Source organism: Labeo rohita, chromosome 15, assembly GCF_022985175.1.
Source record: "Labeo rohita strain BAU-BD-2019 chromosome 15, IGBB_LRoh.1.0, whole genome shotgun sequence".
NCBI classification, from domain to species: Eukaryota; Metazoa; Chordata; class Actinopteri; order Cypriniformes; family Cyprinidae; genus Labeo; species Labeo rohita.
In genome coordinates, this window is record NC_066883.1 from 36,351,007 (window position 1) to 36,366,891 (window position 15,885).

The 15,885-nt window shown below is 29.0% G+C and overlaps 1 protein-coding gene across 1 annotated transcript in view; it reads right to left on the reverse strand.

Moving 5' to 3' along the window:
- Positions 1 to 15,885, reverse strand: part of LOC127177726 (cytoplasmic dynein 2 heavy chain 1) — a 113,426-nt gene that overhangs the window by 15,199 nt on the left and 82,342 nt on the right. The window contains 7 exon segments of the mRNA XM_051130139.1: positions 859 to 963; positions 1,075 to 1,292; positions 1,383 to 1,458; positions 3,862 to 4,017; positions 5,769 to 5,879; positions 6,249 to 6,374; positions 8,189 to 8,349. Of these exon segments, the coding sequence (XP_050986096.1) occupies positions 859 to 963; positions 1,075 to 1,292; positions 1,383 to 1,458; positions 3,862 to 4,017; positions 5,769 to 5,879; positions 6,249 to 6,374; positions 8,189 to 8,349 (953 nt within the window).

Genomic DNA, 15,885 nt, shown 5'->3' on the forward strand with positions numbered 1-15,885 from the left:
TTTCTTAAATATATAATAATAACAATAATTATACACAGTAAACATATATTAGGCAAACTCAAACGTTTATTTTGTATGCGATTAATCACAATTAATCGTTTGACAGCCTTATTTTTTTACATTTATTTTAGATTTATTGCAAAAACTGAAAGCCACTTTTAATAGTTTTAGTTAACAATAACAACAATGCTAAAATAGAAGGTTAACTGTGAATTATTATGAAGTATTATTTGATTATTATTATTTTAAAATACTAAAACATGGCTGTATCAGACATATTATTTTATATAAAATACAAAATATATAAAATGATGCATCATATATTAAAAATAAATTAAAATAAAAAAATATATATTATAGTAATAATAATAATCATCATCATCATTTATTTTTTTATTATTATTAGCTAAATGAAGCCAAAAACCTAAACTTAGCTAAAACGTTTCATTCACTGCCTCCCAAAACATTGCTGTTTGCTTCAATAAATCCAAATTAACTTACAAAATATCCTACCAAAGCCAGTAAAAACTGACTGAGAACATTTGGAGATAAGCTTATTAGTTAAATAATGTCTAAAGCAAGATTTAAAAATGGTACAAAAAGGTTTTCTGTACCAAGATTTGGGTGTAAAAAGTCACCTCAGAAACATGGTGAAACAAACCCATGTGTTTGAATGTACTTTGTCTGTCAGCGCATTATGATCTCCACCCCACAGGAAAGAACAACAATCACACACACACACACACACACACACACACACACACACATATCTTTGATGTTGAGGAATGTCCTGCTCAGCACAATATTCTCAAAACACGTCTGACCCCTCATGACCTCTGCAGAAACACACACACACACCTGTGAGCTGATGATTCTCTGTGCAGAGCGTTCGATGTTTGCAGGCAGGCCGAAGAAACTGGGTCTGTCGTCTTCAGGAAGAGCGTCCACCACCGCACGGTAATCCTACACACAGAGGGGAGATTTTAATCCACCAGTGCAAAGGATTGTGGGTAGTATCAGTCCAAAAGAATGCACAATTAGAAGATTTGAATTGAGAACAGATAGTCTGCTAACCATTATGCTGCAGGAGTTGGGCAGGTGTATCTGAGCCGGGAAAGCGTGTGTTTTCTTGACACGTGAGTGTGTGTGCGATTGCGTGAGGAGCTGAGCGTTAAAGAACTGCTGCAGGTACGAGCGAAGGACCTGGAGGTCGCACACGTTATCGATGCGACCGCCGTAGATGGCGTTTTCCAGGAGACCGTGCACGAATTCCCACTGAAACACCTTCCCTCCTGACAAGAAAATACTGTAGTAAGATCTCAAACTATAAACGTGAATACATGCAAATATAAAAACACCCTCAGATGATGTAGATCACACACCTTCAAACAGACGGTCAATGATCTCAAAGCCGGCTCTCAGATCTGACAGAGAGAACTCGTAGAACTTCGTCCAACCCTGTTTAACACAAACACATCCTCATCATCATCATCATAATCATCACTTCAATTCAACTTCATTTATTCAGCCTGTGCAATAGAAACTCAGACTCAAAGTCATTTTTTAAAATCATGATTAAATATGGAGTCATTTTTCAAAAGCACTAAGGTCATTCATCTTTTCTTTGGCTCTAAATCGTTCCTAGTCTTTTCACTACAGGCATTATTTAACATAAGGAAATGTTTGAAAGAAAACCTTTTTAAACACCTGATTTGATAATGTAAAAGCTACTGTTAAAAGTACTTGGGTATTCAGTCAATATACAATTATTACATGCATTAGTATTATACACAGAAATAATAAAATAAATTTATAAACATATATAAATATATAAATAAATGTATAAATGTATATACATATAAATATATATATATTAATATATACATATAATTATAACATTATACCTAGACTTCTTGGACAAAAAAGAAGTATAAAAATTATATAAAATGATGTATTATATATTAAAAATACCATACATTATTATGACATCATTGTGCGGTTTCATGTTTGCATGCTGAATTGTCATTGGTCATCTTTTTTGCATGTAATAACATGCAAAATTGCAGCATTTCATTTACACATTTATTTCAGTTTTATTTTAGCGATTTTAGCTATTTATAAACATATAAATATATAAATAAATTTATAAATGTATAGACGTATAAAATTATAGAATAAGTGTTATTATAATAGTAAACAAATATTAATTTAATTGTAATTTATAAATAATATATTTAAATATTTCAATACATTTATGAATGTATATACAATAAAATTATGAAAATTAAAAAATATATATCATAGAATAACTACAATAATAGTAAACATGTCAATTTATCATTTATAAATTATATATATAAAATGTAGATGTTTTTGAATACTTTACTGATTTATTATATTTAATTTACAATGTAAATAATCTAATTTCTATAGTAATTAAAATTATATAAAACCGGTTTTATATTAAAATAATTACAATTATATTTCTACATGTATTACACACACACACACACACACACGTATATATTTTTCTTTTTAATGTTTTTAAGAAGTCTCTTGTGCTCATCAAAGTTCCATTTATTTTATCACAAACAGAAAAAGTAAAATTATTAAATATTATTGCAATTTAAAGTAACAGTTTTCTATTTTAATATACTTTAAAATATCATTTATTTCTGTGATGCAAAGCTGAATTTTTTTCAGCTATTACTCCAGTCTTCAGTGTCAAACAATCCTTCAAAAAATGTTAATATGTTTATGAATTATTATCAATGTTGGAAACATTCTTTTTTCACTATTCTTTGATGAATAAAACATTAAAAGAACAGCATTTACTCAAAATATAAATCTTTTCTAACAATATAAGTCCTTACTATCACTTTTTAATCAAATAAAAGTATTAATTTCTTTCAAACAAAGAAAGAAAGAAAAAATGTACCGAGACACGAAACTTTGAACGGTAGTGTATATTATTAAAAAAGATTTCCATTTAAAAAAAATGCTGTTCTTTTCAATGTTTTATTCATCAAAGAATCCTAAAAAAAAACGATCAAAGGTTGCAAAAAAATTAAGCATATTAGAATGATTTCTGGAGGATCATTTGACACTAAAGACTGGAGTAATGATGCTGAAAATTCAGCTTTGCATCACCGGAATAAATTCTATTTGAAAGTATATTAAAACAGAAAAACACTTTTTAAAATGCAATAATATTTCACAATAATAAACATAGCATTAATGAGCAGAAAATACTTTGTTATATGAATTTTTTTAATTGCGATAACATTAGTGAAATCTGACTAAAGTAGTGTCACTGTAAAGTCTACCGAACAGAAAAGTCCCATGATTCCTGGAGAAGCAGAAATCTGCACAGCTGCTGTGACGATTGTGAAAATAACACCATGTTTTCCAATAATGGCTGTTATAAAGCTTTGGTTTCCATCTCCTTCAAAAGGCTCACAATCGACACATCTTTAGCATTTCATTTCTCACTCTGAAGTCCATATATATTGTCAGTCAGTGACTAAAAACTGATGCCATTTTATAGTTTAGTTCAACTGCGGAGCAAGACACATCCTGCTCCTTTCACAAAACTCTTTTAAGAGACACTATGAATGTTTTTTTCTACACAGCTTATTAAATCCGGCCCACTTTAGGAGAGAGAGACAGGCGGAGCGAGCGAGAGACATTACAAAAGAGAAAAGCAAAAGCTTCAGTTAATTAAACAGAGCTCTTCAAAGGCCTGACGCACAGTATTTTTATTCAGAGTCTGAATTAATTGCCCAAACAGATCCAAGAGCTCCTGTCTGAATTACGACAGTTTGATATTGTGTCTGCGTCGTGAGACAGGCGTGTGTGTACCTGCGGGATGTAGTTGCGTCTCTCCTGACACACGGCGTGGAACCAGGCCAGACAGAAGAGCGACTGAGCTCGAGTCAGGTGACCACCTTTACTGATCTGCTCCGCGCTCCAGGACTCATACGTCCGCTTCAAGTTCTTCTTGAGGCCTGGAGGTGCCTGAAAACACACACACGCACACACTATCGGTAATGGACGTGCAGTCTGAGATCATCATTTTGTGAAGCTGTTTTATTGACGCTTTTCCATGGCTGAAACACTCATTGATCGATTACATGAGACATGAATCATTTTAGTAATTTGTACTGTATATTTCAACACCTTCTGATGTTCATTCATGCTTATTTGGTGCTGTAACTAGTAGTAAAGAGGAAGACAAGATTGGCTCATGACTACAGTGATCTGTTACACCACACTGAAGATGATTTCTGCAGGTTGAATGAAGGTATATTTAAGGCTTTTTAAGACCTTATTAAGACAAATTAAAGAATATGTAAGAAAATATATATATTTTCTAACAGGAAACGTCTACACAGTGAGAATACATCTTCCAACCAGTGTTATACTATTAGTTTTTATTACTATATTTTGTTTTCATTTTAGCAATTTTATTGTGTTTTGTCAGGTTTAATGTCTATATAATGTTTATTCATTTTTATTTCACTTTAAGTTTGTTATTTTAGTACATTAAGTTGAAGTAAGTGAAAATGAGAAAGTGAGAAATACTGAATAAAGTTTACTTTTTTATATATTTTCATTTTAAGTTACATTTATTTTTATTCAAGTAAGTTATTTATACAATACATTTCATGCTCACGGCCATCATAAGGAGAAATAAATATAAAGGAAAAAACATAAAAATAACAGAATAAGGAATACAATTAAAATAAATAAATATAATTTTATTCAATAGAAATGTAATTAATTGTATTTTTATATTATTCATTTTAATGAATTATTTTATTCTTTTAACACATCAGTTATATCATTGTTAACCAAAACTGAAACTAGAAAATTTTTTACACTGCAGTCATAACGAGAAAGGGAAAAAGGAAAAAACGTAAAAATATTTATAAAAATAAATATATTCTTAAAATTATTTAAGAACAAAGAATATAATAATAAATAAACTTAATTTTATTAAATAGAAATGTGATTAATTTTATTTTTATTTTTGTATTATTTTAATTAATTATTTGTATTAATTTAACATAAATTATGTCATTCTTAATCAAAACTGAAACTACATTTTAATTTTTTTTTTTTTTTTTTTTTTTACATTTGGTCAATTTTTATAATGTCTATATAATGTTTTTAATTTTTATGTCAGCTTAAGTTTGTTATTTTCGTACATTAAGTTGAAGTTAAATTTCTATGGTTTTTCTATGGTTTTAGTTTTCTATTTCTGTCTTAATATCTTCATTTTGCATCTCAAATATATGTATCTTTACGCAAGGGTGCTTAGATATTATCTGTAGTGGGAAATGGCAAAAATATGGAGGAATTTATATATATGGAATTTTTTGCAGTATATGCAACATTTAATGTCATGACCCGCTCTGATTTAAGCTGTTTTTAAGGCCTGAAAGGGTGAAGAAAGATTTTAAAGACCTTTTTAAGACGTGCAGAAACCCTAAAGAGCATCAAAACAACCTTTTTTGATCGAATTTTGGCGGTAAATTTAGGTAAAAATGACAGCGTTTTAAAGCTCAGGCTTTGTTTTTAATATTAAAAATAACAAGCACAAAGCTTATTGTGATTATTGGATAAGAAGCATGCTAAAGATAACGTTTAATGAAGTTGTTTTGATGCATCAACTGAAAACAGCATAGACTAAAAGATCAATCTTGGGTTTAAGAACTGTTATTGGTTCATTAAAATAAAAACTGATTAATTTGACACACACTGACCTCATAGGTGACCTTCAGGCTGGACTGGAGCAGTATGGGAGTGAACTTTGCATGGACCTCAGCAGTCAACCAGAGTCTGAAGCCGGCTTTGGGTTTCATACTATTGAGCTCCTGCACACACACATTACATACAATGAATTAAATGAATAAATGTAAAGCATCAAAGCAATAACAATCTCTCCTGTGTGTGTGTGTTTCATTCTTTCACAGCCTCATTTGATTGACTCCAAACCCATTAGAGATCTGCAGCGCTACATAACACACACGCTCACATTTTGCGAACGAGCAGAGAAATGAAAACAAAAAGCAATTAAAGTATCTGCAAGTAATCTTCCTCACACAGATTCACTCTTACTTTACAACAACAGTCATTTCAGCTATAATTAATTACATGGCACAAATAACCAGTGAAGACAGACAACTGATGGAGAGACAGGAAGTCATAATGAAACAGACAGACAGATACACAGACAGAAAGACCTTCTCCAGCAGGGGGAGCCACGCCGTGACCAGGTGCAGGTTCTTCAAGCACAGCCATTCACCGGAGCGAACGCACTCTCTGAGCATCTGTAGAGCCACGTCAGCCTGACCCTGACCCATCGCCACCTTTAGCACACAAATTAATACTTTCATGCAGCAAGGATGCGACAATTTGATCAAAAGTGACAGTAAAGACATTTTAAAATGTTTCAAATAAATGCTGTTCTTTTGAACTTTCTATTCATCTGTGTATCTGGAAAATAAAATATTTTGTGGTTGCCACAAAAATATTAGATTTCAGCATTTCTTGAGCAGCAAATCAACATACTAGAATGATTTCTGAAGGATCATGTGACACTGAAGACTGGAGTAATGATGCTGAAAATTCAGCTTTGATCACAGAAATTAATTACATTGTAACAGATATTCACATAGAAAATTGTTATTTGAAAAAGTAATATTACTTCTTAATATTACTGTTTTTACTGTATTTTTGATCGAATAAATTCAGCCTTGATGAGCAGAAGAATCTTCATCCAAAGTCATTTAAAAATCTTACCGACCTCAAACTTTCAGCCGTGCACTACCGCTCATTACAAAACTTGTAATGTTTTTTTTTAAGAAGTCTCTTCTGCTCATCAAGGCTGCATTTATTTGATCAAAAATACGGAAAAAAACAGTAATATTGCAAAATGTTATTACAATATAAAATAATGGTTTTTATTTTAACATACTTTAAAATATAATTTATTTCTGTGATGCAAAGCTGAATTTTCATCAGCTGTTACTCCAGTCTTAAGTGTCACATGATCCTTCAGAAATCATTCTAATACGCTGATTTATTATTGCAATTATCACTGCCAAATATTTTTTTGGAAGCTGTGATTCTTTTTTTCAGGATTCTTTGATGAATAACAAATTAAAAAGAACAGCATTTATTCAAAAAATCTATGCTATTATTCATTTAACACATCTTTCAAAAAAAAAAGAAAGAATAAAAATGTACTGACCGAAAATGTTTGAACAGTAGTGTATATTGTTAGAAAACCTTTCTATTTTAAATAAATGCTGTTCTTTTTAACCTTTTATTGATCAAAGAATCCTGAATATTTAAAAAAATATATATTTCCAGCACTGATAATAAAGCAGCATATTAGAATGATTTCTGAAGGATCATGTGACACTAAAGACTGGAGTAATGATGCTGAAAATTCAACTTTAATTACAGATATAAATTAAATTTTAATGTATATTAACATATAAACACATTATAATAATATTTCACAATATTAAATTTTTTTCTATATTTTTGATCAAATGAACACAGCCATGATTAGAATAAGAAGTGTCTTTAAAAACTATTAAAAATCTAACTGTTATTATTTTTAATTAGATTTTATTTTCATATTTTATGTTTTAATTTTATTTTGATGTTTTCGTTATTTTTATTCTTTTTTTAGTGATCACATTTTTTAAAATTCAGATTTAGTTTGATTTTATCAATTTTTAGTTATTTTAGTACTTTAACTTTTTTTTTTTAAACTAAGGAAAAATGCTGCCTTAGCAGCTAGCTGAAATAAAACAAGTTTCAGGGTTTTTTTTAATATTTTATTTCATTTAATGTTTATTTTATTTAAATGTTTTTACATTTTCAAATATTAATTTTTAGCTAACAATAATGACCCTGCTTTTTATCAGGTGTGTAGTGTTATATATAACCCTGGACCACAAAACCAGTCTTAAGTAGCACAGGTATATTTGTAGCAATATCCAAAAATACAACGCATGGGTCAGAATTCTGAATTTTTCTTTTATGCCAAAAACCATTAGGATATTAAGTAAAGATCATGTTCCATGAAGATATTTTGTAAATTTCATACTGTAAATATATTAAAACTTAATTTTTGATTAAGTTTTGTGGTTTTGTGTGTCTGTCAGACCTCGTGGTAGTTTTCTCGCCCCACGATTTGCCCGGCGAGTTCCAGAAGCTCCTGAGACGGATCCGCACCGGCAGAGATGATCAGTAAGACGGGCTCAGTCTCCAGAGTCTCTTCGTACAGACGTTTCAGATTCAGCGGAGGTGGAGACAGTTCCCTCATTCCTACACAAAACACACACACTTTAGTTCACAGACAGACTGACAAACTGACAGACAGACGTGTTGTCCTCTGGGTAACCCTGGTACAGGCAGTCTAGTACACAGGTAGTTTATTGATCCTGTGTGGGACATTAATTTGCATCATCTGTCAGATGACACTGTACAACGAGGACGTTCAGATGCATTTTAGGTATCTGGTGATTCAGCTCTCCTCTCCACACGACTGTGAGCGTCTGCAGGGTTTCCACAACAACAATTATCCAGCCCAGTGTGATGAAGACAAGTTATTTATACAGCACATTTCATGCCCACTGATGAGTCAAAGTGTTTTACACTGCCACTGTAAAATAAAATAAGGAAAAAAAATAAAGGAAAAAATGAAATAAAAATTTGTATAATAATAAGTTTAATTTATAAACAGAAATGTAATACATTTTATTTTTATTCTTGTGTTACTTATGTTAATTATTTATTTTATTCTTTTAATAAATCAACATTGTCATTGTTAACCAAAACTGAAACATATAAAAAATAGAAAAAAAAACTGGTCATTGAAACAAAGCTGAAATAAAATAAAAGTTGAATATTAGATGAAAAATTTTAAATCAATAAATGTAAAGAAGAAATGTTGACTTGGCAATGAAATGAAACTGAAATTTTGAAGTATCAAAATTGATAAAATAAATGTAATTAAATAACAAAAAAATGAAAGCACACAACAAAACTACTAAATTAAAACAAAAGGTAAAAATACATAAATGAAACCCAATTCAACATAGGAATAAATATTAGTATAATAAATAGTGTTTATTTTATTAATTAGAATTTATTTAGGCAGCCACTCCAATTTAAAAAGGGATTTAAATGGATAAAATGTTTATATATGTGTTAAAATGTTTATCTGTGTATCTATGAGCACATACCATAGACTTTGGTTGTTTAATATAACTACAGTCAGTCTAACTCAAACCCTGTGAAAACATTTTTAGAGAGAGAGAAAAAATACTTAATATTTAATTCAGATTTTTTTTTGGAAGTACAGTCTAACCCAAACCCTAAGAGAACATAAAAAAACAACAAAAAAAAAAGTTAAAATTAAAATTGAAATTAAAAAAAAAAAATCAATCAATCAATCAATAAATCAATAAATAATAAATAAAATCAATAAATAAATAAATAAATAAATATGAATCGATTTTCTAACTTTTCCTAATGCAGTCTAACCTGGGACCCTGAGAGCAAACTTTTTTGAAAAAAAAAAAAAAAAAAAAAAACAAAAACAGAAAAAAAAAATTCATTGTGATTTTTTTAAAGTACAGTCTAACCCAAACCCTGAGAGAACATAAAACAATACCAAAAAAGAGAGAAGCAATTAAAACGTGAACATTTTTTTAAATAAGTTTAACCCAAACCCTGACAGAAAACCTTTTATAGTGAAAATAATAATTTATTTATGACAAATTTTTAATCACAGTCTAACCCAAACCCTAAGAGAACATTTTAAAAGAAATACAAAAAAAATAAATAATTAAAATGTGAATATTTTTAAATGAGTCTAACCCAAACTCTGAGAGAAAACCTTTTATAGTGGAAAAAATAATTTAATTATGACTTTTTTAATCACAGTCTTAACACAAACCCTGAGAGAACATTTAAAAATAATAATAATGATAAAAATAAAAATACAAAAAAGAAAAGTAATTAAAATGTGATTTTTTTTTTAAATGAGACTAACTCAATCTGAGAGAAAACTTTTTATACAAATAATTTTTGAAGTACAGTCTAGCCCAAGCTCTGAGAGAGCATAAAAAATACAAAAAAGATGAAGTAATTAAAATGTGAACTTTTTTTTAAATGAGTCTAACCCAAACTCTAAGAGAAAACCTTTTATAGTGGAAAAAATAATTTAATTATTACAAATTTTTAATCACAGTCTAACCCAAACCCTAAGAGAACATTAAAAAAAAAACACAAAAAAAGAAAGTAATTAAAATGTGAATTTTTGTTTAAAAACGAGTCTAACCCAAACCCTGAGAGAAAACTTTTTATAGTGGAAAAAAATATTTAATTATGACTATTTTTTAATCACAGTCTAACCCAAACCCTAAGAGAACATTAAAAAAAAAAAATTAATTAAAATGTGAATATTTTTTTAAATGAGAGTAACCCAATCTGAGAGAAAACTTCTTATACAAATAATTTTTGAAGTACAGTCTAACCCAAACCCTGAGAGAACATAAAAAAAATACCAAAAAGAGAGAAGTAATTAAAACGTGAACATTTTTTAAACAAGTGTAACCCAAACCCTTAGAGAAAACCTTTTATAGTGGAAAAAATAATTTAATTTTGACAAATTTTTAATCAGTCTAACCCAAACCCTAAGAGAACATTAAAAAAAAAAAAAAAAAAAAAAAAAAGTAATTAAAATGTGAATTTTTTTTAATGAGACTAACCCAATCTGAGAGAAAACTTTTTATACAAATAATTTTGGAAGTACAGTCTAACCCAAGCTCTGAGAGAGCATAAAAGTAATTAAATTGTGAATATTTTTTTAAATGAGTCTAACCCAAACCTTGAGAGAAAACTTTTTATAGTGGAAAAAATAATTTAATTTTGACAAATTTTTAATCAGTCTAACCCAAACCCTAAGAGAACATTAAAAAAAAAAAAAAAAAAAAAAAAAAAGTAATTAAAATGTGATTTTTTTTTTTTTTTAATGAGACTAACCCAATCTCTGAGAGAAAACTTTTTATACAAATAATTTTTGAAGTACAGTCTAACCCAAGCCCTGAGAGAACATTAAAAAAATACAAAGAAAAAATGTGAACTTTTTTTAAAATGAGTCTAACCCAAACCCTGAGAGAAAATAAAAAAATAAAAAAAAAGTAATTAAGATGTGAATTTTTTTTTTAAATGAGTCTAACCCAAACTCTTAGAGAAAATCTTTTATAGTGGAAAAAATAATTTAATTATGACTAATTTTTAATCACAGTCTAACCCAAACCCTGAGAGAACATTAAAAAAATACAAAGAAAGAAAGTAATTAAAATGTGAATTTCTGTTTTAAAACGAGTCTAACCCAAACCCTGAGAGAAAACTTTTTATAGTGGAAAAAAAATAATTTAATTATGACTAATTTTTAATTACAGTCTAACCCAAACCCTGAGAGAACATTTAAAAAAAAAAATAAATAAATAAAAGCTCTGAGAGAGCATAAAAAATACAAAAAAGATGTAGTAATTAAAATGTGAATTTTTTTTTTTAAATGAGTCTAACATAAACCCTGAGAGAAAACTTTTTCTAATAAAGTCTAACCCGGGTTCCTGAGGGCAAACTTTTTTCTTTTTAAAAAAAAAACAAAAAACTACAGTCTAACCTAAACCCTGAGAAAAGAACTTTTTAGAAAACAAAATATATTTTATTTAATTATACATCATTTTACTAAATGAGGACATTCCCACACAACTTCTCAGGACAATATTGTTTGCAGCTATGTACACGCACACACACACACACGCGCGCTCAATGCGGCACATCGTTGTCATTCTAGTCGAGCTCTGCACTCTTGAGAGCGACCGAATATCTTCAAGCGACCTTACATTTCATTTCCATAGCAACCACGAGAACAGGCCAGCGCACAGCTATTCTACTCCGCAGAGTGGGTTTAACCTGGACAACACAACACACACACACTCATCTATTCTGTCCCAGACAGCGGGTCCGGCCCGTAACAGCCGTTAAATGACTCTGTAGCTTAGCGTCAGTTGTTAAGCGGATTAGAAACAAAGATCCATTAGCATTTTGAGTTCGCATACACACAGTGACTCAGCGTTAGACATCAAACTCTGCGCTAACGGGGACGCGGCCGTCTCTCTCCATCTCTCTCTCTCTCAGAGGAACTCCGTTAAGACTCTGGAACGCTTCCGAAAGTCTTTCAACTGGATCCAACATGAACAGCCGCCAAACAGCCAATGAGAGTGAAAGTTGGCTTTGGCGAGTAAATAAAAGCGGAGGTAGCGGCCAGTTGGAACTGAAGCGTAAGAAGAAGAGCGTGACCTTCAGTGACGTCAGACAATAAATCACAGAGACCACAGACGGAGGAAATGCAAACTCAACCGCTCTCATTATCATCAATGAAGCTGTCTGCACTGGAAGAGCCCGTCTGTGAGACACAGTCTGGAGAGTAAGACTAGTTTATTGCTTAAAAATACCACACTGTTAATGCTACAGCACAATGTTTGGTGTAAAAAGTGGGTGAAGATGAACCTGGAAACTGTGGGAAGTTCTGGTTACAAGTTATAATGAGATTCAAAATAAAAAACAAAAAACAAAAAAAACTATAAAATAATTAGTAAAATAAGTAAAATACAGGCAGATCAATCAGTCTGCCTGGTATATTGGTACCAAGTATATTAGAGTAAAAATAATAAAATTAAAAAATTAAAAATGAAATAGGTCTGCCTGGCATATTGGTACTTAGTACCTTGGTGTGAAAATAAAATAAAATAAAGCTATAAAATATGAGTAAAATAATTAGTAAAATAAGTAAAATATTATTTATTATTTATTTTATATTTTATTTAATATGATTAATTGATCTGCCTGGTATATTGGTACCTTAGTATCTTAGCGTAAAAAAAATAAATAAAACAAAACAAAAAGATAATAATAATAATCAGTAAAATAAGTAAAATATTGGCAGATGAATTGGTCTGCCTGGTATATAAGTATTCTAGCATGAAAATAAAATAAAATTAAATAAAATTAAATAAAATAAAATAAAATAAAATTAAATTAAATTAAATTAAATTGGTGTTCCTGGTATATTGGTACAAAAATAAAATAAAATAAAATAAAATAAATAAAATAAAGCTATAAAATAAGAGTAAAATAATTAGTAAAATAAGTAAAATATTGGCAGATGAATTGATTTGCCTGGTATATTGGTTCTAAGTATCCTAGCATGAAAAAAAAAAAAATAAAATAAAATAAAATAAAATAAAATAAAATAAAAAATATTGGTCTGCCTGGTATATTGGTATATCGTATCTTAGCATGAAAATAAAATAAATAAAAATAAATAAACAAAATAAAAGACAGCTAGTAAATATTGGCAGATGAAATGGTCTGCCTGGTATACTGGTACTTGGTATTTTAGCATAAAAAAGGAAATAAAATAAAATAAAATAAAATAAAATAAATAAGTAAAATATTGGCGTATCAATTCGTCTGCCTTATATACTGGTACTTGGTATTTTAGCATGAAAATAAAATAAAAAGTTAAACAAACTGAAAAGTTAAATGTTATAATAAGGTTTATTAAAAAATTACAACCTAAAATGTTAAATGTTACAATAAGGTTTTAAACAAAATAATGTTTTTTTTTTACACCTCGAAATGGTAAAAGTTATAATAAGGCTCCAAAAAATTAAATAATAAAATAAATGTATACAACAAAATTAAAAATAAAACAAAAACGAAATGCTAATTTGTTAAATGTTACTAAAACATAACGTTTAAATATAAATGCATGCATAATACTATAACAATACTACAAAAATATTTATTAAAAATATTTATCACAATTTATTAACAAGTCTCCGACAGCCAGATCAGCCCATTAAATTGACTATAAAGCTGAATTTAATCTAAAAATGGATTAAAATGGAAAAAAAAAAAACGGAAAGTCTGTTCTAATACGGTAGGCAGAGCATGTCACGCGACATTTGCGGCTCAGATGATTGGCCGAATGAGCGCTAACAGATGAATGAGCGCTAACAGATCTCTCTCCAGGTGCATCAGACCTCTGTGGACATAAAGTTCAATTCAGACCCTTCAAACCGCAGAGGTCTCCTACAGCGGGAGTCTGTCGTGACTCATATTTAGAGTCAGCGGAGGTCGAGGCTCAGAGTAATTCTTCAGGACACGGCGGTGGCAGGGGAAAAGGTCTTTTGCAAGTCAGGACGCATTTAAAGATTTACGGGGCTCTGCTTTAATTCCTAATGATGCAGCATTAGAGTTAATGGCAGTGGAACGGACATTACCATTCATGAGGTGTGTTATTATTTATTTTGGGGTTGGAATAATTAAAGCATTACCGTAATCCCCAAACTCATTTGAAAATAAAATAAAATAAAATAAAATAAAATAAAATAAAATAAAATAAAATAAAATAAAAATGTATAAAATAAAATGTCCTCAAATTAATTTTTAAAAATAAGATAATAAAACAAATGTATTCATTTAATAAAAAAGAAAAGCTAATTTAAAAGCTCTTTAAGTTTAAACTATTGGCAGATGAATTTGTTTGTCTGGTATATTGGTACTTAGTATCTCATGGGGAAATAAAATAAAATAAAATAAAATTGTAATAATTAGCATAATCCCCAAATCCATTTGAAAATGAAATACAATTTAATTAAATGAAATAATATTAAATTAAGCAAAATGATGGCTATAAAATAAAAGTTTATAAAAAAAAATCCTCAAATAAATCCCTCAAAATAAAGCAATAAAATACATTCATTAATTTAATAATAAAAAAGAAAAGCAATTTTAAAAGCACTTCAAGTTTAAAATATTCGCAAAGGAATTGGTCTGTCTGGTATCCTGGTATTTAGTATGTTAGCGTGAGAAAATAATAAAATAAAAAATAAAATAAAATAAAATAAAATATAATATAATAAAATAGCATTGTAATAATTATACCATTAGCATAACCGCCAACCCATTTGAAAGAATAAAATAAAAAACATTAAAATAAAATAAAATAAAGATAACTAATATAATGTGAAATGTTGAATGTTATAAGGTTCATAATGAAAAACAAAATACAATAAATGTTAACAACGTAAAATATTAAATGTTTTAATATGGTTCATATAAAAAAATAATAATAAATTTAAAAAATAAAATAAATATATTAATTTATATAAAATAAAAACGCTATAATAATTATAGCATCAGTGTAACCCTATAAACCCATTAAACTGTACAATAAATACAAATATATTTGTATATAGTAAATAAAATAATAAAATGTTACAATAATATAATAAGGTTTATAGGGAAAAATACAACATGAAATGTTAAATGTTGTAATAAGGTTGATTATAAAAATATATATTTATAATTCAAAATGTTAAATGTTCACTGTGTAAACATTAAAATAAAAAACATTAAAATAAAATAAAATAAAAGTTAATTTACTTCCATAGAAAAACTACCACCAAAAGTTTAACTAGTAAGAAAAACAAGTCCCCCCCCCCCTTTCATTATGGCTCAGACGTATTTAAAGATTTAGCGAGTTCTGCTTCAGTTCAGTTAATGGCAGTGGAACAGACATTACTATTCATGAGGAATGTTATTTATTTTAGTGTGGTATTACGGCATTACCATAACCCTCTGAACCCATTTGATCAAACCATCTACACTCTGTGTGCGATAAAAGAGTGTCGCAGTGTCTTCAGACAAGCTGATCTTCACATTTACAGCTCATTTACTGTGAGTCTAAATGCAGGTAAAATAGTGGGCAGGTAA